General features: G+C 33.4%; 1 protein-coding gene across 25 annotated transcripts in view; it reads right to left on the bottom strand.

The window, feature by feature from the left end:
• The window catches only part of celf2 (cugbp, Elav-like family member 2), a 182173-nt gene that overhangs the window by 49638 nt on the left and 107901 nt on the right, over positions 1–24634 (bottom strand). For 24 of the 25 annotated variants that reach the window (XM_051107446.1, XM_051107440.1, XM_051107442.1 and 21 more), the window contains 2 exons: positions 15706–15902; positions 2216–2298 (listed from right to left, as the gene is read on the bottom strand). In XM_051107446.1, coding sequence (XP_050963403.1) covers positions 2216–2298; positions 15706–15902 — 280 coding nt within the window. Of the gene's footprint in view, positions 1–2215; positions 2299–15705; positions 15903–19735; positions 19892–24634 lie in introns of those variants that run through there. The other variant, XM_051107448.1, reaches the window with a different exon arrangement.

Here is a 24634-nt window from a genome sequence, read left to right as displayed (position 1 = left end):
AACAGCACAATTTTATGTTTTCATAAAATAAATCTTGTTTTGACTGTATGGACAACCTTACGTTTCATTTTATTACATCTGACAGTAACCTTTGTTACTGTTTTATATACAAAAACTTATTTCACAAATGTTTTGGGTGGTTCAAATATAAGTGATATGGAGAAACTTGTAGTAAAATATTGCGATATGGTACTATATTAATTACTGTCCTATTTTTGAGATATAACATTTTTAAAAATACTAATAATTTAATAACACTGTTACAGTAAATCATGCATTTAAAATCTCAATTCATTTTTTTTTTTTTTGTATTGCATATGTTCTAATGCTTAAAATCACTTGTAGAAATATATATAATTTATTGAATTTATTTGGTTGAATGTACTGGAGTCGAACTTAAGAGTGGCATTTATTGTTTATATGAATAATTATTGGCTTAACTGCTCTCGGATAGAATTTTAATATTAATGCATTCCTATAAAATACAGTAACATTCAAAATTTTGTGGTGTGTAGAATTTTTTTGTTTGTTTGTTTAAGACTCTTATGCTCACCAAGGTTGCATTTATTAATTCAAAAATACAGTAAAAATGTAATTAGCACAATTTTGAATATTTTATTTAAATATTTTTGAAGTAATTTCTTCTTGTGATGGCAAAGCTGAATTTTCAGTAGTGATTAACAGTGTTAAAAAGAATGTATCTGAATTTTTATTTATGTATTTATTTATTTATTGTTGCTAAATATTTTGTGGAAACTGTAATACTTTAATATTTTTTGATAAACAAAGTTGAAAGCAGTTATTTATTTATCTATTTATTTATTTATTTGTGTAATATTTTGTGGAAACTGCAATACAAACAAAGTTAAAAGAACATCTGAACTTATCTGAACTTTTATTTATTTATTTATTTATTTGTTATTGCTAAATACTTTGTGGAAACTAACACTTTAATATGTTTAATGAACAAAGTTAAAAGCACAGCATTTACTGGAATATTTAAAATTTTTTATCTATTTTTATTTATTAAGTTATTTATGTATTGTTGCTAAATATTTTGTGGAAACTGTAACACTAATATTTTTTGACAAGCAAAGTTAAAAGCACCGCATTTATTGGATTTTTTTTATTATTATTTTTTTTTTTATTTATTTATTTATGTATTGCTGCTAAATATTTTGTGGAAACTGTAACACTAAAATTTGTTTGATCAATAAAGTTAAAAACAGCATTTATTGGAACGTTTTTTATTTTTTATTTTTATTTATTTATTGTTGCTAAATATTTTGTGGGAACTGTAACACTTCTAGATGTTTTGATGAACAAAGTTAAAAGCACAGAATGTATAATTTTTTATTTATGTATTTATTTACTTTTTTATTTACTTATTTATTGTTGCTAAATATTTTGTGGGAACTGTAATACTTTTTAATAAACAGTTGAAAGCACAACATTTATCTGGATTTTATTTATTTATTGCTTAATATTTTGTGGAAACTGTAATACTTATATTTTGATTAAATTAAAAGAACAGCATTTATCTGATTTTTAACATTTATTTCTTTATTTTTGCTAAAGATAAAATTGAAAGCACAACATTTATCTGGATTTTTGCTTAATGTTTAATTTAATTTTGCTAAATATTTTGTGGAAATTGTAATACTTTTACATTTATTTATTTATTTATTTTTTTTTTTTTTGCTAAATATTTTGTGGGAACTAATACTTTTAGTAGATTTTTTTTGATGAACAAAGTTTAAAGAACAGCATTTATCTGTTGCTTTTTTTTTGTATTATTAAAAAAATCTTTAAAAAAAAATTCTTTAACATTTGATCAATTTAATTGCTTAAAAAAAAAAAAAAAACCAATCTTACGGACCCCAGATTTTTGAGCTTTAGTGTACAGCTCAGATCTCTCCCATGACCATTTGTTTTTTTGAATTTGGAGAACAAGGGCTTTGATTTCGTAACAACAACCATTACCCGCTCTGTCAGAAAGCGCAAATCATAAACTCATTAAAATCGCTCTTTGACTTGAGACAAAAAGCACCATAAGCCTGTCTCCTCAACCCGACTTCACACATTTTCCTGAATTACAACCTCCAACAAAGGAAACCAGATTAAAAACTCGAAACTATCATCATTTGAATAAGAAATTCTCTGCCTCGCTAGCTTTCAGAGAGAGACAGACATGAGCAGATAAACAAACACTCACCCCAGTTAAGGTCTTTATGTTGTGCAGTGCATTCTGGGCCTCCAGGGCAGCTTTCCGTGTGTAGAATGTGACAAAACAGCACCCTGGGAAAACAGACAGAGACAGAGAGAGAGAAAAAGAGAGGTAAGCATTTTAAGCATGCAATAAGCCAAGTGGATTTGATCTTTTTCTTTTCGTCTCACTACCTGCTGAGAGAGAAAACAATCTCACTGCTGTCATACAGATCTCTGCCAAACTACACCACAGAGAAGATAAGGGACGAGGGAGAAAGAGAGAGACAACGACAATGAGAGGAAAGAGGCTAATGTTTGATGCTTAATAAACAGCCATATGGAGTGGGATTTTGGACCAATGAGATTTCACCGTGGGCGGGGCTACCCAGCTTGATGCCTCAGACAGAAAAACCAGGTGACCAACGTGGTGTTGCAAGCATGACTAAGGTAAAAACTCCGATCATGTGTGACAACTCGAGCAGCAAATCATTTGTACTTGTTGAAAGAGAAAACACTGCATTGCGGCACAATGGCAGTTAATCAGAACATATTTAATTTATAAAACAAAAAATTAAAATAAAAAAAATAAAATAAAATAAAACAGGATTTAAAAAAATGTAAACAGTTAAAATGATTTATTAATTTATTTAAAATGTATATATTTATATATTTATTTACAATATTTTTACATTTTAATAATAAAATTATTATCCATTTGTTTATAATTATTTATTTATTTTTACATTTTAATAATATTCATGTAAGACAATATCTTATCTAATATTTAAAATGTAGATTTTTTTGTTTATTAAATGAATGAATGAATGAATGAATGAATGAATGAATACTAGTGTTTGTGTGAATCTTTTTGAATAATTCAAATTTTAAAAAATGCTCATAAGAGTCATTTGCTTATGAATCAGTCTACACTGGTCACGTAATGTATTTCAATCAGGTTTCAATTTGGTTTAAAAATAAAATAAAATAAAATAAAATAAAATAAAATAAAATAAAATAAAATTTTGGGCCAATGAGATTTCAGTAAGTTAAAAAAAGTTACATGTATTTATTTATTCATAAAAATATTTTAAATTATTATTATTTTTTTTTATTTTATATTTATTATTTTTTCATTTTACTAATACAATTATTCATGTATACAGAAAATATTTTATCTAAATATTTAAAAATGTAGATATAAATAAAATAAATAAATAAATAAAATTGCTTATGAATCAGACTACACTGTTTACAGACTACACTGATTTCAATCAGAACATATATGAATAAATAAACTAAACTAAATGAAATAAAATAAAATAAATAAATAAATAAATAAATAAATAAATGTTAAAATTAAGTAATATATTTAATCTATATATTTTAATTACTATATTTTATATTTATATTTTCATTTATATATTATAATTATATATTTATTAGTTTATATATTTTAAAAAATGGTCATAAGATTAATGTGCTTATTAATCAGACTATGCTCGTCACATAATGCTAGACTAAAAGACTAAAAACTAAAACTATTAAAATTTCGTTAATTGAAATAAATCTGAAATTAAACATTAGATGAAAAGCTTAAAAAATGCTGCCTTGACAACTACCTGAATATTACAATATTAATATTAATATTAATATTAATGAATATTAACATTAAATATTACAATTTCTAAAATTAAAAATAGAAATAAAAACAAATAAAAACTACAAATACATGTAAAACGACTAAAACGAACAAAAAATTTAATACAACTGAAAATGTACAAATATTAATAAATACTAAAACAGTAAATAAATATGACAAAAATAACATAGATTGTACCTCATCACATTCAATTCAGACTGAAAACTCACTTAAGACTCAAATTAAATATGTAACATTTAATGGACAAGCTCCACAAATCTGACAACCGCAAAATGTCCCGATACTTTTTGAGGTCACCAAAACAGATCGACCAAAAGGCTGTCCTTCATCAGAAAAATAAAAAAACGAGTGTATGTACAGAATGTATGCACACACATCACTGTCCTTGACTGGGCATTGGAGCACAGAAGCACACAAACACACAAACAGGCAGAGATCACCAGAGAGCACTGACAGAAAGAATCAGCTGGGGACCTTTGTATGTATGTGTGTGTGCGTGTGTGTGTGTGTGTGTGTGCAGCTAAAGCAAGCTGAGAGTGCTGGCATGTTTTATTTAGAGAGAAAAGAGAAGAGGAACAAGAAAAAAAAATGAGTGAACTGAATCCCCTTTTACTGCCAAGGAGAATTTTGGCAGGATGAACTAAGGACTCACTCGTCCCTGGCAACGGTGCAGTCCAGTCCATGGCCAAAACAACCCTGTTCCCAGTGTTACACACACACACCCACACCAGACACCAGTAAGTGATCATACACATTTAAACTCCCAACATGCCTGAAACATCCATCAGTCAGCATTGACATTGGTCCTGGTTGGGGGGCTTGAAGGTTCTGGGCCATTAACACAAAGGTTGCAATTAAATGTGACCCAGGAACTGAAGTGTTAATGAGATCCCAGTTCTGATCAATCACCATTGTGCCTGAACCAAAAAAAAAAAAACTGACCCCAGGGGTCCCAAAGGACTGTATCTAGAATTAATGTACCATAGGTACACTAAATAGACATGTAGTCTATATTTGAGACTGTCCAAGAGCTTTCTCAGAACTGTCAGCTTAAATCTGATTGGTTGGTTTAAAAATAAAATCAGTGGTTGGTCGCTTTTTGTCTAAGTGGGCGGTTCCTGGCTAAAATGAGCTTTGGTGTGGACCAGAGTTTGTGGTGTACATTTACGGTTATGTATAAGATAAACAAACGTTTGTATGAAACAATTGTGAAACATTTGATATGGGGGAGTGTTCATGAGTGTTTTGTGTACAGAGATTTGAGTTAATACCACATGAGCCTAAACACTCCACCGCTACTCTAGCAGTAATGCTACATGAGCTCATAATACTCCAGTAGTATTAAGTAACACTCCACTACATCAAGACTTGGAAGGCACCGCATACTTGCGCAAGACCAGTGAAGGTAAAGATAAGAATAAGGTTAAGAAACCTGATGAATGTTTTGGCTTATTAGCCATGTTTAAACTTGCTGTGAAGAGCTATACGCACAACCTCACCGTAGTGGACCAATTAATATGCCAATTTACTATGTTGTTTAGTTATATAATAATAATAATAATAATAATATGAAGGAAACCATACTGATTAAAAGTTATTATAAAAGATTATTCAAATACTATTTAAAATTTAAATAGTATAGTAAATTTAGTAATAGTAAATTTTACATTAAATAATATTTAATGTAATTAATAATATTTAAAAATACACACACACACACCACTATATTATTATTATTATTATTATGAAGGAAACCATATAGATTGTACGTATTAAAAGTTGGTAATATTAATTAATTAAACATAAAAAAATAGTACATAATATTTAATAACACATAAAACACATATTATTATTATTATTATTATTATTATTATTTTTTATTAAGAAAACCCTACTGTTTGTACGTATTAAACATTATATATAAGATTATTCAAATAATATTTAATTAATACTATTTAATAACACACATAAAACACATTATTATTATTATTATTATTATTATTATGAAGGAAACCATACTGATTGTATATATTAAATATTAATTAAATAAACATCATAAAAATATTACATTACATTTGATAACACATACTATTATTATTATTATTATTATTATTATTTAATATTATTATTATTTATTATTATTGTTGTTATTATTATTATTATTATTATGAAGGAAACCATATAGATTGTACGTATTAAAAGTTGGTAATATTAATTAATTCAACATTAAAAAATATTACATAGTATTTAATAACACATAAAACACATATTATTATTATTATTATTATTATTATTATTATTATTATTATTTTTTATTAAGAAAACCCTACTGTTTGTACGTATTAAATATTATATATAAGATTATTCAAATAATATTTAATTAATACTATTTAATAACACACATAAAACACATTATGATTATTATTATTATTATTATTATTATTATTATTATTATTATTATTATTATTATTATTATTATTATTATTATTATTATTATTATGAAGGAAACCATACTGATTGTATATATTAAATATTAATTAAATAAACATCATAAAAATATTACATTACATTTAATAACACATACTATTATTATTATTATTATTATTATTATTAGAAATGTTTTTGTATATTATTTTTAATATGTGCAAACATTAAATATATAACATATTATTATTATTATTATTATTATTATAGTATTATAATAATAATAATAATAATAATAATAATAATAATAATAATAATAATAATAATAATAAATTATTATTATTATTATTATTAAGGTAACCATACTGTTTGTACATATTAAAAGTTATATATTAGGTTATTCAAATTATTATTATTATTATTATTATTATTATTATTATACTATATATATATATATATATATATATATATATATATATATATATACACACACACACACACACACACATATACAAACAGTACTGTACAAACAGTACAGTTGTATTGCTTTTTAAATACCTGAAAAGCTTTGGTAATTTTATACTGAACTATTGCAAGATTTTACCAGATTTTAAAATGCAAATAATAATAATAATAATAATAATAATAATAATAATAATAATAATAACAATAATAATAATAATAATAATAATAATGTCTTTGTTCATCTTCATATCATTTCAACATAAAACATTATTCAAATAATAATAAGTAAATAAATAAATAAATAAATTTGTAATGAAAATAATAATTAATAATATTTAATAACATTATTATTATTATTATTATTATTTTAATGTTTTATATACAATTTTCAAAGAAAACACAATTAATTATGATAATGTCATACTATGTACTGTACTATGGAGACTCTTAATAATCATTATTATTATTATTTTTTTTATAAAATCTTTTTTTTCTTAGTTTATCTCCATGTCATCAACAAAATTAAAAACTTCTGTGCTAACGGACTGAACAACTAATTTTTATTTTCTTTCTAACTGACGAGTGTTGTCATTTATGATATTACTGTCACTGATTTTCCCATGTCTAATGTGAAAGGCCACTTCAAATTGTCTCATTGGTTTTGCATATCATTCTCCTTTTCCCGTTCCTTCTAGAAAACAGAGATATCCAAAACACATTAACATGCTGCCTTCGAAACAGTGCTAATAAGCTAACATGAAACAGTCAGCCAATAAGATCTTGTTCATTCTTGTGTTGTCAGCAAAAGAGAAGGAAATGCAGGCTTTCTCGACTCTGCCAGCAACTCATTCCTTGGCTGCTGACAGCAGTTCGTGTTTAATCGTGTTGCGACACTAGAAACTTTTGACAATCCCAGGCAGGGAGGTCAGAACAGCCGTCCTCAAAGTGTTTTCCACATCCGTACGTGGCAGGACTGCTGACGTACGCTCTGAAAGCCCATGCCTCACCTGAGACGGATAAGACAGGATGAAACCATGAGGCGTACAACCGCCTCAAGAGCTCCGTGACCGTTCGCACTCGTGCTGAGACTCGCTGACGGACCGATTCCATAATATCATACAGCACAAGTGCATGCTTACAAACCCAGGGCTCATGTTGGGGTGTTGGGGTATTGGGGCACATGTAAAAGTAGCAGAAAGATGTTTTTAAAGAGACAGTGCACCTAAAAATGAATATTGCTAAGAGCATAGTTCATCTTCAGAACACAAATTAAGATATTTTTGATGAAATCCGAGCGCTTTCTGACACGTTCAAGGCCCGGAAAGGTAGTAAAGACATCGATAAAATAGTCCATGCGACATCAGCGGTGTAACCCTAGTTTTATAATTACGAGAATACTTTTTGTCCACAAAGAAAACCAAAATAACGATTTTATTCAACATTTCTTCTCTTCCGTGTCTTCTGGGCCTTAAACGTACTGGCTATCTGGGATCAGAAAGCTCTCGGATGTCATTAAAAACATCTTAATTTGTGGTCCGAAAATGAACGAAGGTCTTACGGGTTTGGAACAAGATGAGGGTGCAAAATTAATGACAGAATTTTCATTTTTGAGTGAACTATCCCTTTAAATTTTTTTTGGTAAACATTTTATCAAAATTTACATTTGCTCTACTTCCTACGAATCCTACAAATTCTATATGGATTTGTTGAAAAACAGATTAATTCCCTTGTAAACCTCATTCTCCGATAAAACATATAAGTGTAAAAAGCTACTTGTTTTGATATTTTGTCATATAATTCAAGCTATATTGAATTTAATATATTTTAATAAAAATTTTGACTATAAATCAAGTGTTCAAATACTTTCTGAAGCCACTGTATATATTTGTAAAAAAGAAAAAAAAAGTTCCACCTCTTCTCCGATTCTATTTTTCTCCTTTTCATTTTAAATCAACAGGATCCAATGGAAAGAAAGTCTTTCACAACTGTGAATTCATGCCCAAAACTGTCGCTTTTCTCGATCCAATCAATTCCCCAAGGATAAAACGAATCGCCCTAAGCATTTCACATCTCGTTTCACTCGAAAATGTGTCACATTATGGAGATATAACAGGTTGCGAATCCCGTTTTCGTGTTGACTGTAAATGAAAACGACTTGAATGCCAATTATTCCCAGATTCAGTTTTTGATCCGTTATATGAGACAGACCGTCCAAAGCCCTAAAGTTATGGACTTAATCCCATGAACACACACATATCTGTTCGAATACATTTCAATACATTAGCATAGCACGTCTGCATTTGGCCTTAGAGGACACACACACACACACGCTTGTTTCGTTCTGTGGCTGTGCTACGTGTCCAGGAACTGAAAAGGATGCACACACAAACGCATCCATTCATCTTGTGAGCGTGTAGGCGTGCGTATGTGTGTGTGTGACGGACTTCAAAGGCAGACAGGAATACATCTTTACTAAAGAACCCCAGCTGCTCAGGGCCATTTAGCCCTGGACCGCTCTCGCATCACTCAATCAACAAGGGACAGTCTGTTTCGATGTGTGTGTGCGCGTGTGCAGACCGTTCTAAATTGCAGCCTGGCTCTGATAAACAATTCCTGCTCTTCACCTCTGGGTGCATTTATATTCTACGCCTTCGTTCTGGTCTCGCGCACACACGCGCACATGCGAGGCAGGCGTTCTGTGAGGCCGTCTGTTCGGAAGCACCTCCCCGCTGATGCTCGGGCTATGGCGGCCAGGCAGGGACACACGCGGGGCACAGGACGCGACATCCCGCGCTGAATCGGCACAGTGGGCGCGTGATCGTAGATTAAACCGCTGAGACCGCAACTCAGCGCAGTTACGCACCCTTGCTGGGATGTGTGCAAGTGTGACTACTTTTCGGCTGGGTGCCGGTGCCCAATCTGTAATAGACTGGTACATTTCCACCATAAAAAGGCTGGATCTGGGTTGACGGAATATCACACTGGTCGCTTAAAACCTACAGCGTAGCACTAACGTCAGCAGCCAAGGGTGCGGAATATTGTCTTCACTGCGTGAAGCTAATAAAACAACAAGTCAAGATGCAAAACTAGATTGCTTCCATTATAATCTAGTTGTCTACACTGTTGTGGTGCAGCATGAAGTGATGCAAAACTTGATGGGGAGTGCAGCAAAAGCAAAGCCACTTGCAAAATAAGGTAACAAAATGCATTTAGAGCCGGGGGTGAAAACTTTTGGAGTGTGAAGATCAGGGTAAATTTTATTTATTTTGTCTTCTGGGGAACATGTAAATATCTTCTGTAGCTGTTGAAGGGCAGTACTAAATGAAAAAAATATGATATTTAGGCAAAATAAGAAAAATGTACACATCTTCATTCTGTTCAAAAGTTTTCACCCCCCAGCTCTTAATGTGTCGTGTTTCCTTCTGAAGCATCAGTGAGCGTTTGAACCTTTTGTAATAGTTGCATATGAGTCCCTCAGTTGTCCTTAGTGTGAAAAGATGGACCTCAAAATCACACAGTCATTGTTGGAAAGGGTTCAAACACACAAAATTGCTGAAAAACCAAAGATTTTGTGTGACCTGAAGGATTTTTCTGAAGAACAGTGGGCAATTTAACTGTTCAGGACAAACAATTGACTCATGAACAACTATCACTAAACAAAAAAACACAGCTGTGTATCATTCGGGTAAGAACAAAGTATTAAGTAACACAGTATAATTTTTAGAAATATGACTATTATTTTCTCTTGTAGACTATATGTAAATGTCTTTAGCGTGAAATATCTTATTCAGGTCATTACTAAATAAAAAATAGCATTAATTTTGTATGATCCCTCTAATTTTGGTAAAATAATTCACATTTTGCAGATTCTGCTGTATATGTTTAATAAAAACATCTAATGTATTCTAAATATTTATCAATATTTAACACCCTCAGACCCCAGAAGGTTAATATATTTGAGTAAAAATGTATTTAAATTGTTATTTAAAAACATTATTTATTATAATTCTGTGTTTGCTTGTGGGAAGGATGCAACATCTGACAGACAGTGTGAAACATTAAATTATTATTATTTGTTTAATTTACGATAATATTACATAAAATGTGCAAAATTGTTAAAAATGGTAAAATTTTAATTGTTAACCATTTAAAAAAAAATACTTAAATGATTGGTTTACATCCAGAATTAAAACTTCCTGATTTACTCCCCCCCATGTCATCCAAGATGTTCATGTCTTTCTTTCTTCAGTCAAAAAGAAACTAAGGTTCTTGAGGAAAACATTCCAGCATTTTTCTTGATATAGTGTACTTCAGTGGGAGCCAGTGGGTTGAAGGTCCAAGTTGCAGTTTCAGTGCAGCTTCAAAGGGCTCTACACAAACCCAGCTGAGGAATAAGGGTCTTATCTAGCGAAACAATCAGTCATTTTCGAAAAATCTTCTAAAAATGGTCTAAAACTCAGTCATTTTCTAAAAAAAAAAAAATTGATATAAGTCACGCATGACGTAGGCAGAAGTACCGACCCAGTGTTTACAAAGCAAACGTGCAAAGTCAAACACCCTTTACAAAAAAGGTGAAACAACGATGTCGGACGATTTTGAAGTTGGGGGAAAAAAATGAGATGGAGGTTTTCGCTCTATCCTACCTTTTTGAACCGAAGTACACAGACGAAGAACCATGCAAAAACACTGTAGACGCGCATCGCAGAGCTAGTGCAAGATGAGCATTTGTGGTTAAAAAGTATACAAATTTACATTTTTTTAGAAAATGACAGATCATTTCAATAGATAAGACCATTATTTCTCGTCTGGGACGTGTAGAGCCCTTTAAAGCTGCACTGAAACTGCAATTTGAACCTTGAACCCGTTGATCCCCATTGAAGTCCACTATATGGAGAAAATTTCCCTCAAAAAACCTTAATTTCTTTTCGACTGAAAAAAGAAAGACATGAACATCTTGGATGACATGGGGGTGATTAAATGATCAGGACATTTTTATTCTGGAAGTGAACTAATTCTTTAAATTTGTTACTTCCCATAAATAAGTGTAAAACTCTTGAAAACTAAATATAAACTACAACGTGTCATGTTAGTTTGTGGGCAGGTTATGTATTAAACTAGTCGATTGCGTCGGTGGAAATTCACGGAAACTTAAGTAAGTGTGTGCGAACTTGAGTAAGATCTCAGGTTATCTAATACTGTGTGTTTATGTTGCTTCAGGACACTTCAAATTGAGTCCTGTTAACTGGCACACTTTTCTTAATATAATCTGCCCATTAACTGGTAATTTCAAAAGGTGGAAAACTGTCCTTATGGGAGAAAAAAATGGAAAACCAAATCCTTTTTTAGAGAAAATCAGTTCTAATTGGCGGACGCCACAGGGAAAGACAGCGCCAGAGAGACAAGCGGGAAGTTAACGCTCACCTTGCGACTTTGTTGGTGGAGAAATCTTTCAATACGGTCTAATTTAACAGCCGGAGTCGCGAGCAGACGACCTTTTCCTAAATGAAAATGGGTTAGAGTGAAGCTGAAGGCTTGTGGCGGCCATTATGGCCCCACGGCTGTGTCAGAGGCCTTGATGAAGCTGGACCTGAGAGAGGCACTCTAACTGCAGCTAACTGAACTACAGGAGCACTCATCACCCCGTTTGAAAGCCAATCACACACCTCGGCTCTGGCGGAGATACCCGCCGCAATGGCTGTGTGTGCGCGCGAGAGAGTACAGGACTTGAGTAATGCTCTCCCACTCGGCCCTGACTCATCCTCCATAAGAGTGAGAGGATGGGCGGCACTGCGAACGCGTACATGCCATCTTCCTGTCTGAGTGTTAACAACTCCGCAGAACCGAGGTTAACGCCTACGCTTTAGCGCTATTCTGAAACCCAGAGAGCTACTTCGCTGTCTACCGCCTACATAGGCGGCATCGGAACCAAAACTAAACCTCATAAGCGACTGATTTGGATCATTACTGCATTCAAGTCATGCTGAAAGGATCATATTTACAAGACGAGCGGACATGAATGCCAACACAATGTCGTAATTATGAGTGTAAAACTCGTAAGTTCAGACTTTCTAAGTTGAGGGTGTGTAAATTAGAGAAACAAGGTGAAAGCTACATTTTAATTATTATTGTCGATGATTAATAGTTTGAATGCATTTAATGAACTGTTCGATGAATATGCTGAGGCTAAACCAAAAAAACACACCTCCTTTACGAGGTATCAGGATAGTGCGACCATGCCAGATACCCATCATGCTCGGTAGCAGCACAAGAACATTTGCAATACATTACAATATTAATCACACACATAGAGGCCAATAACACAGAACATTTTTTTTTTAAATTCTACTGGGTTTCCATTGTTTTCCTATATGTGTTAAAGGGATACTTCACCCAGAACTGAAAATTACCCCATGATTTTCTCACCCTCAAGCCATTCTAGGTGTATATGACTTTCTTCTTTCAGACGCATCCAGTCAGAGTTATATTAAAAAATGTCTTCACTCTTCCAAGCTTTATAATGGCAGTGAATGGCTGTTGAGATTTTGAAGTCTAGTAAAGTACATCCATCCATCATAAAAAGTACTCCACACTCCAGGGGGTTAATAAAGGCCTTCTGAGATAAGTCGATGCTTTTGTGTAAGAAAAATATCCATATTTAAAACTTTAAACCTAATCTCTACCTTTCGCTAACTGACGTATACCTGTTCACGAGAGAGTCGCGCTCTAACGGATGACGTAGGGTGTAGGCGAACGTGAGAATTTGTAAAGAAAATGCTGGAAGATTTCGATATAAGCCAAGAGGACACTGGTTTACCTTTGCTGTGATCAAAACTTGACTCTCGTAAACCTACCATATTCTCACCAGAGCAAATGCTACACCTACATCATCCGCTGGAACGCCACTATATCAAGAATGCGTCTACGACAGTTGGCGGAAGCTAGAGATTACAGTTTATAAAGTTTTAAATATGGATAGTTTTCTTACACAAATACATCAATTCGCTTCAGAAGATATTTTTTTAATCCCTCGGAGCCATGTGGAGTACTTTTTACGATGGATGGATGCACTTTATTGCACTTCAAAATCTCAACAGCCATTCACTACCATTATAAAGCTTGGAAAAGCCAGGACATTTTTTAATATAACTCCGATTGTATTCGTCTGAAAGAAGAAAGTCATATGCACCTAGGATAGCTTGAGGGTACATCATGGGGTAATTTTCATTTTCAGGTGAACTATCCCTTTAATATGCTAATGTTAATCTTTGATCGTAATCTTTGATCGTAATATGCTAATGTCAATCTTTGATCGTCTTTTGCATCTTATTGCGCAAATGCATCTCAAGACCCTGTTTTTTTCTTTCATTCCACTGCCCTACTTTTTTAAGATTTACTTTTGCCATTTTTGCCTTTTTTATTAGGACAGAACAATCTTTCAGACAGGACATGAAGTGAGAGAGAGAGTGAGGGGGTGGGATCGGGAAAGGTCCGCAATCTCGGGACGGCCGAAGCACAACAGTGCTACATGTCAACGCGCTGCCCACAAGGCCATTGGCACCAATGTTTGAATTAAAAATTGATTATGATATGTTTACAAAATGGAATATTTATGAGCCAAAGGTTTTTCAATTCTGTCTGCCATGTTGAGCGATTGTTTTCACTGAGCCTGTTGCAAAGCATTCTGGCAATGGCTTAAAGGAGACATCGAATGTCGATTTTCCAAAGTTGGTATAATTCTTTAGGCTCTTCATGAAACGTAAAATACAAAAAACTTTGGCTAAGGCTGTGTTGACACTTGTCATTTGGTTCAATTAAAACAAACTCTGGTGCAACTGCTCTGTTAGTGCGATTCATTTGAGTAAGCGCGAACTGCCATCCAAACCCTGGTGTGGACCAAACAAGCGGACCGAGACGGCTAAAAAGATGGGTCTCCGTCCGCTTTCAAACGAACTCTGGTGCGGTTTAAATGAAATATGAACGCAACACGGACCAAATACTTCTAAACGAACCAAAAACAGGAAGTAATGACAAGATGTGACGCTCGTCAAGAAATATACGTCATTCAACCTGACCAATCAGGTTGTGAATGTATCTCTATGCCTTTAATTTCGGTATCTTTAGGTTCGCTGTCAAAAATGCCAGTGTGAACGCTAAATGGACCAGGACCAAATGTATCATTTTCCTTTTTGGTCCGGACCAAATGACCCAAACAAACCAAACTACAAGTGTGAACCAACCCTAAATATTCCTAAACGGTCAGGTAAAACAGCACCCTTTTTACCTGGTTAAAAACAGTTCTGTTTACAGCCATTTTGGTGCACGTCTCTTTAAATGATAATGAGCTACAGCTCACTCCACCCCTCTCTTCCATTTTTTTGTGTATTTGGTGCCGTGTTACCATCGAAGACAAAACAAATCCACTGCGTCCTCAGTTGGTCTGATGTCGGGAGAAAAATGAAGACTCTGTGTTCACTTTTACATCCAAATACAAAACACCTGCATTGGTTACGAGACATTGTTGCTACAGCTGCAAAAAAAAAAATGGCGGAAATATGCTAATACAGGACAGTCGTCAGCCGTCGTGGGCGGGGCCTGAGCAGTACGATGTCATACTCTCAAATCAAAATGGCTTGATAATTTAGGCTACATAGTTTTTTGGCATTAAAGAAGATACATTTATACGCAAACACTATGTAAAAGTGAATCTTGCATCCAGTGTCTCCTTTAGTAAGCATTTGAAAAGCTTTTGAGAGTTGGCGAAAGAGAAAGATATGGATGGAAGATGCAAGGCGGAAACAGACAGGAAATGAAGAAGCAAACACAGGAAGTCTGTGTCTCAAGCTAACACATCACACGTGCAGTTTTACATGACGCAGCACAACACTGTGAGAGTGTGTGTAACATGGCGATGGTGTGTGTAATATCTAAAGACAAGAAACGCACTCTACCTTTGCTCTGTGGTGGGTTCTGACTGCGATCTCGCAGTATGTTGATCTGGTAGACGGCTCCGTACGGCTCAAAAAGCTCCTTTAACTCTTTCTCGGACCAGGAGCGAGGGATCTGACCCACGAACATCTTAATGGCGTCCGGATCAGGCTGGTCCGAGTGTTCCAGGGCGCCGTTCATCTTCCCAGCTGTACCGTTACTGAAAAGAAACAGAAACCAAGCGTCATGAAGTGTAAACTGGATACATCATTGTCTGAAAACACTGGAAGATGTAAAGTGAGACGGGTTGGTCTCCAGGCTCACAGCGAGAGCAAATTTGGGCCGGACAGATCGACAACTGCTCCTCATTAAAGCAGGAAGACACTGAGACACAAACCCTGATTAAAATCACAACAGTGTTATTACACTCAGCGTGTGTGCTGTATCATGTGTGTTGAGGTTGTGTCTACAGTCCTGAGCAGGTACAATTCAGACTCTGTTTCGGGTTCAATAAGCTCTATTATCACATAAAATAACTGTAATTTGTTCCTCAGTTCATAAAAACAAAGAAAACGCATATTTACAGCAATTTACAATACGGCAATTGTCATAAAATGATAAAAAGATACACACAGTTCTGCAAATATCATTTGCGTATTATTCGTGTTACCATGAGATTACTGTGAAGAAACTTCATTATACACAATTTGTCAACTCATGGCATTGCCATGTAAAGCTGAATTCACCTATAATGTTTTTTTCATTAAAAACAAATCAAACTTTTGAGTTTAACACCTCTAATAGATCAAATACATTAATAACAATACATTTTTGAATAGAGTAAGTGCTTAACCACAAATACAAGCTTCAAATGTCTGCTTTCGCTCCACAGACTTTCATTGTAAGTGGAACTGAAAACACAATGTTCATACAGCTTCAACATGAACTGAACGAAGAGTTCTCAGTGAAACAAATCGTGACATGATAAAAGTGGCGAAACGGATCGGTGTGACCCCTAGACGCCCATGTTGCTGGTTCACTGAGTTCATGAGGAATTTCAGGCGCTTGTTTCAGTTCCAGATGAAAGCACTCAGAGAGAGAGCTATCGACCCCCACACTCACATTTCCTTTTTTACCAGCTTACAAATAACAAACAAGCCTAAACAAACTCAAAAATCATTGAGTGGCTACTCGATTTAATTTTAGTTCAGTTTTGCTGATCGAAGGCCAACCTGCCTGTTGCCCTTCAACTGATATGAAAATAAATAAAAAACTAAGTAAATAAATACTTCTATCCTCAGTGAAGAAGCATAATCATTTCCTCGTGAGACTAATTATCGCACTAAGCATTCTGTGAGTAAGCCTTCTCCGCCTGTTTCAAGATAACCGTTCAAATTTCTTCCCTTCGAAACGTGGATCACTCCAAGGACATTTTGACATGAATTAAGCGCTATTCTCTGCACAAAGGAGAAATGATTTCTTTTCTCTGTATACTGTGCTGGTCTGTTCAGATTTGAGGGATTAAAATATCTCACTGGCACACCCTTAAAAGGAAAAGATAATACAAAATAAAGGTGTTTCCTCCGAGGAGGTAAGGGAGGCAGTGTCTCCTCGTAAAATTGGAGAAAAAAAAAATAACAGTACAAATATAAAACAACACAATCATTAGAAAATAGGCCTCCCCTGAGCCCACTGAGTTTTAACAGACCCCCTAAAGCATGTGGTGCGTTTGCTGGGGGGTAACTGAGAATGAATAGGGGGAAGTCAAGTGAGAGGAGACAATGCTTCTATTGCGATATGATTGGATATGACTGGTTATGTTCAGCTGTGATTGGTTCATGCGCTAAATCCCGCCTCTTGTATTTGTGCGTGATCCGTGTTTGCGAATCACTCTGAATGAACAATATAATATGTGGGAAGGCTAATTATAAAAGTAAGTCAACAACTCACACACTTAGATATAACATTGTTATATTGTCAAGTCAAAATAAGACTTAAAATGGCATGAAAACACAATTTGTGGGTTTTTTATTTTAGTGAGTAATCAGCTTGTTGAAATTAAAGGTACATCTCCACGTTTGTGACCAATGTTTACCAAGCTTTGATGATCCAAAAATAAGTTTATTATGAAAAATAACAGCTGAACATCAAGTCATAAATAGAATATAGAATTGTAAAAACAAAATGTTATTGTTTAAATTGTTACTGCCTTGATGTATTATTTTGGAATAAATGTAAAATTCTTTAAAACACTAAGCTGATGAGATTTATACTTGGTTTTAATGTACAGAACAGCCTATTAATTGCATTGTTAATGTAAAAAATACAATATATTTTTATTTTGGTAATGTAAGTAATGTTTATTAACCAAGAAAATGTGACTGGAACGGAAAGAAAGAAAGAAAAAGAAAGAAAGAAAGAAAGGACTTTGTCTCCTCATTATAATATTGTAAGAGAAACTAAACTGAAAAAATAGGCCAGAAGAAAGAAAGAAAGAAAGAAAGAATAAAAGAATGAAAGAAAGAAAGAAAGAAAGAAAGAAAGAAAGAAAGAAAGAAAGAAAGAAAGAAAAATATTTTTGAATGACATAATTAAAATACTTTGTCTCCTAATTATACGATTTTAAGAGAAACTAAACTGCAAAAAAGGCAGAAGGAAAGAAAGAAAGAAAGAAAGAAAGAAAGAAAGAAAGAAAAAGAAAATATTTTTGAATGAAATACTTAAAATACTTTGTCTCCTAATTATACAATTTTAAGAGAAACTAAACAGCAAAAATGGCAGAAAGAAAGAAAGAAAGAAAGAAAGAAAGAAAGAAAAATAAGATATTTTTGAATGAAATAGTTAAAATACTTTGCCTCCTCATTATACAATTTTAAGAGAAACTAAACAGCAAAAATGGCAAAAAGAAAGGCTGAAGAAAGAAAGAAAGAAAGAAAAGGACTTTGTCTCCTCATTATAATATTTTAAGAGAAACTAAACTGAAGAAAATAGGCCAAAAGAAAGAAAGAAAGAAAGAAAGAAAGAAAGAAAGAATTAAAATTTACTTAAAATACTTAAAATATTTAAAAATATATATATATATTTTCTGAATGAAATACTTAAAATACTTTGCAAAATACTGCAAAAAAGGCCAAAAGAAAGGAAAGGAAAGAAAGAAAGAAAGAAAGAAAGAAAGAAAGAAAGAAAGAAAGAAAAGGACTTTGTCTCCTCATTATAATATTTTAAGAGAAACTAAACTGAAGAAAATAGGCCAAAAGAAAGAAAGAAAGAAAGAAAGAAAGAATTAAAATTTACTTAAAATACTTTGTCTCCTCATTATACAATTTTAAGAGAAACTAAACTGCAAAAAAGGCTGAAAGAAAAAAGAAAGAAAGAAAAATATTTATGAATGTAATACTTAAAATACTTAAAATATAAAATGTTAATCCCTTTTCAAGCTGACAAAAGACATTTCAAATTGTTAATTGAATTCATAAATAATTGTAATTTAAAAGAAAATAATTCATAAATAATTGTAAATTAAAAAAAAAAGAGTCACTGATCAACTGAAGCAACAAAAGTAGACTTAGAAAGTGACTATTTGACTATTTTTAGATTTAGAAACCTAAAATTACACTGTAAATGTACTTAAAAACAACATTTTTGTAACTTAAAGTCAAGATACAAAAGTGTAGAATATGGTGACTATAACAGTTACTCAGCACACAAATAAACTGAACCCATCCTGAGGCCTGTATATAGATTTTGAATCGTTCCTTTTGGACAGTTGTGTGTGTTTATATATATCTATATAAACACACACACACACACACACACACACACACACGCACACACACATACTGTATATAAACATGATGCACTACACATTTACAGACTAGAAGTGAAAAAAACAGGCATAAAGAACTAACTCACTAACTCAGTCATTCACAAAGCCTAATTTTCTCTTTAAACCGATGAAGTGATTTGTCATTCTGTTCAAAGGAACAAGGCCTAGATTTAAAGAGCAGCGATAAAGAGAAAAGGTTGGAGGTAGAGAAGAGAAGACACACAGACCTCTGGACACGATTCATCCATCTCTTGCAGAAGGACCCTATTCTCTCCGCGGAGACGCCCAAGTCTTTGAGCGATTTAAAGGACATTTCTGCATGCGCGGCGGGAAAGCCGCCCTCTCGGGTCCCCACGGCAACGGCTGCTCAGCTCAACCCCCACCCCAATAAATCCCCCGGCAGTTACCGCAGTGATAAGGGTGCCCCTCTCCGCCGATCAAAAAGCAATAATGGCGAAAAAAGCGAGCATGACACAGGCACAGAGGCCAAGAGCCAGAAACTGACTCTGATACAGAGAGAGGGATGGGACTGCGAGTGTCAGGGTGTTGTGCGTGTATGTGTGCGCTTGTGTGTGTCACAATTAGTAATTGTTTCGTTCGACAAGGCCCGACTGCAGGAATACAAAGGCACAAGTCACAGGAAGCCTGTAACAGTGTGCTGGAGGACACTCGCACACACTGGCCTGGGGTTGGGAATCAAGAAACAGTTCTGAAACAGATCCATTTTTAAAAAAAAAAAAAAAATGCTGGAATCGAATGAATTTCATGACGTTTGGTTTCCGTTTGTGGTTACTGAACGTTCACATTCTTTCTCAAATGAAGACGGAATACATTTTTCAAGAAATGAATCATTGTAGTAAGCAAGGATGCATTAAATTGTCTGTAAGTGACAGTAAAAACATTTTTCAGTGTTACAAGTGTTTTCAGTGTTATTTCTATTTCTATTATTAAACTATTTTTCAAAGAATCATGACAAAAACGTATGACGGATTCCACAAAAATATATATAAAAAAAAAAAAAAAAAAAAAAACTTTTAAAGACCTTGTTTATATATCTATGTATCTATCTAGATTGATATGTTTATATATATATCACAGTTTTTTAATTACCATTTATTTAAAAAAAAAAATTAAAAATGGGTGCATTCAATTAATCAGACATTTACAAACATTTTCATTGTTACAAAATATTTGTTTCTATTATTCAACTATTTTCAAAGCATGATGACAAAAATGTATCACCGTTTCCACAAAATAATAAAAAAATCATACATTTTTTTGTTTTTAAATTAGTTTTTTATTTTTATTTTATATATTTTTTTCTACTATTTAAAAAAAGGAATTGATTAAATTAATCAAAAGTGACAGTAAAAACAATTTTTAATGTTGCAAATTATTTATATTTCCATTAATAAACTATTTTTGAAAGAATCATGACAAAAATGTATCACGGTTTCCACAAAGATATTAAAAATCACTGTATTTTAATCACTGTTTATTTTTTAAGCAATATTTTAAAAACAAAGCATGCATTAAATTGATCAAAACTGACAGTAAAAAATATTTTTAATATTACAAATTATTTATATTTCTATGAATAAACTATTTTTCAAAGAATCATGACAAAAACATATGACGGTTTTCACAAATATATATATATATATATTAGAAAAAATCACTTTTTTAATTACTTTTTTTTAAGATTAAAAGAGGATGCATTAAACTGATCAAAATTGACAGTAAAAGCATTTTTAATGCCGCAAAATATTTCTTGTTCTATTATTTACCTATTTTTTTTCAAGGAATCACGACAAAATATATCATGGTTTCCATAAAAAATATTAAAAATCACAGCTTTGCATCAAAGGAATAAAACAGAAAACAGTTCTTTTTTAAACTGTAATACTATTTCACAATATTACTGCTTTGACTTTAAAATGATTATTACAAACTGCTTATTTTTAATGAAATTACCTAAATGACCCTCAAACACACTTACATACTCTCTGATCTTGTTTATAATATACACACAAAATAAAAGTAGACTAAAAATAATATAACACAGTTACAGTGGTGCCAAAATGCATCCTTAAGGAACCAGACTCACTACGTAGAATCACAATCATTAAATTCCTTACAGTTCCCTGCAAAGGCCTAAGGAGAGCAGCCAGTGACAGTTTAAATACATTGTCCTTTATTTGGACCATCTTTCTCTCACTCTTCTGTGCTGACAAGGTAGAAAGAGAAAAAAAACAGACACAAGGTGAAAATAAAGTGTTTGTGTGTCTATGTGTGTGTGTTTTTTCTGTCTGAATGTAAGTCCTGAGGCTCAGATTAAGTTGTCAAGTGGATCCACTCCTGCCATAGCATTCTTTCTCTCTCTCTCGCTTTCTTTCTATCCACTTCCCTCTCAATTTAAGTCAATTGTCTGCCTTAATGGCTTAACTAGACCTTCCATCAGCCTGGGCTGCTCTTAAGGCGTGTGTGTGTGAGGATTGCTGATGTAAGGAACTCTGATAGTCCGCAGGCTCACACACATACACACACACACTCACTCATGTACTTACAAACAAACACAATAACACTGCAAGTATGTGGACCTACACATCTACCGTAACAGATATATAAAAATACAGTGTGTAAATAAAAAGTAAGGAGCGAAAAGAGAGAATAAAATGCAAGTAGACTCTGAAAATGAAACTAATTTGGATACAAAATCCCTCTTCCACCAATTCCACACACATTAGTTGACAGGCAGCTGGGGGGGAAGTCGCAAACCTGTAATTTCCTCGGTTTAAAAAAAGCGCACAGCTGACAAGTGTGCGTATGTGTATGTAAGCAGGAGAGGCTGAGAAAGAGTACGAAAAAGTGATTTTTATTTATTTTTCCAATCATCACTAGAAGTTAACACCGCCTGTCTGACAGCTGCGCTGTCGTATCTCTCTCTCGCTGGCGACAGGTGATGCTTTAATTCCACTCATCAGTTAAGCTTTATGATCCTAATTAATCTCATTGGTCATAAAAACAAGGCGTTCTGCTCAGAGCGCTGAAAAATACTCAATCCATCCACACTTAATAGGGAAGATTTATCTCTGTTTCTCCATGGTTCATCTACTGCTTTATTTCTCTGTCTTTCTTTTATCGTGTCATCATTCGGGGCTTGTCAGTCACATTTATGATGGGGAAACCATCCGTTCAGTGACCCCGTACGTTCAATGTCCCATTTGCTGTCAAATTTGTGCTAGAATCTTGTATTTATGACTGAGACTGTTCGTTCTGCAATTTGGTTTTAGGACATAATGGCTTTGTCTCAGAACCTAGTGAGCTGCCAAAGCAAGTACATACAAATGGTCAAACTGTACAAATGTGAAATTTCATCTACAAAGATTCATACTGAATGCTTTTTTTGGTTCACAGGTACATCTGAACACCATGAACGTATGCATTTTTGGGCACCATAGCATAGGCATGAATGTTTAAACTCTATGATTTTTGGGAAACAAACGAATGTAACAACATGCAAAGAGTACAGATTTTAGACATTTTGTTGTGCGAATGTTAAACGAAACCCCTTGAAAGTTCACTTCAAGAACAAAAATTTACATATAATGTACTCACCCCTTTGTCATCCAAGATGTTTATGTCTTTCTTTCTTCACTCGTAAAGAAATTATGTTTCTTGAGGAAAACATTTCAGGATTTCTCTCCATATAGTGGACTTCAGTGGTGTCCCAAAGTAGGAACTTCCAAAATGCAGTTTAAATGCAGCTTCAAATGGCTCTAAACGATCCCAGCCGAAGATGAAGGATCTTATCTACCGAAACGATCTGTCATTTTCGAAACAAATTGACAATTTATATACTTTTTAACCTTAAACGCTCGTCTTGTCTCTTTTCTGCGATGCACATGCATAGTCTGTGTAATCCGGGTCAATACAGTTAGGGTATGTCGAAAAACTCCCATCTCGTTTTCTTCTTCAACTTCAAAATCATTCTACGTCGCAGTTTTACCTTTTTGTTTTTAGTAAAAGGCGTTTGATCTTCTTAGCATGTTCACTTTATAAACACTGCGTCAGTTCTTCTGCAGTGATGTAGGACGATTTTGAAGTTGGGGGAGAAAATGAGACGGGAGTTTTTCAACATACCCTAACTCTCTTGAACCGGTAAAAAAGCAGAGTTCACGCAGAAGTAGATTAAAAGTATATAAACTGTCAATTTGTTTTGAAAATGACCGATTGTTTTGCTAGATAAGACCCTTCTTCCTCGGCTGGGATCGGTTAGAGCCATTAGAAGCAGCATTTAAACTACATTTTCGAAGTTCAAGGGGGCACCAATGAAGTCCACCATATGGAGAACATTCCTGAAATGTTTTCCTCAAGAAACATGATTTCTTATCGACTGAAGAACGAAAGACATGAACATCTTGGATAACAAGGGGCTGAGTAAATTATCTGTAAATTCGTGTTCTGGAAGTGAACTTCTCCTGTAAGAATTGTATAGTTTAATATAACGTAAATTATGTCTTTTGCTGAAATATGTAGTAGAAAACCCTTGAACGATTTATGTTATTTAAGAAATCCACATAGTTTTAAAAATATTTTGGACTATGGAGGACGCCATGCACGATTCGTAAAATAAAATACTAATACGATGCCACATTGTGCACTTTTTAGTTGTAATTTTCAAGAGAAGCGATATAAGTCTTCACTGCTTTTCCTAGCAATAAGAACAGGAGAAAAGAATGGGAAGATGCCTGTGGACGAATAAAACTTCCAACAGATCTGCGTCTTTGTTCTCTCCACTTTAGCTCTGATGCCTTTTAGGCTTTTAGTAGACCACAGCTACTAAAAGAGCTTACAAACGGCAGAGACAAGAAACGCTAGATGCCATCCTGGCAGGATGTAAACATGCCAATGCTTGTCATGACGCCGCAGCCACTGAAAGATTTTCTCAGCATGGATTTCACTCGATATCCAGGGGTGTTTAGACTCCTTGTGGGGAAAAATCGATGGTTTCAGCCTATGCTTATATCCACTGCAACCTGTAAGCTCTTTCAGTAGCTGAGGTCATCGTATCAGTATTTTATTTTCCGAATTTAAAATGAAAAATAACGTAAATCTTTAATGGG

This window comes from Labeo rohita, chromosome 4 (assembly GCF_022985175.1).
Source record: "Labeo rohita strain BAU-BD-2019 chromosome 4, IGBB_LRoh.1.0, whole genome shotgun sequence".
Lineage (NCBI taxonomy): Eukaryota > Metazoa > Chordata > Actinopteri > Cypriniformes > Cyprinidae > Labeo > Labeo rohita.
Note: the sequence above shows the minus strand (reverse complement) of the source record. Positions and strands in the feature narration are given on the sequence as shown.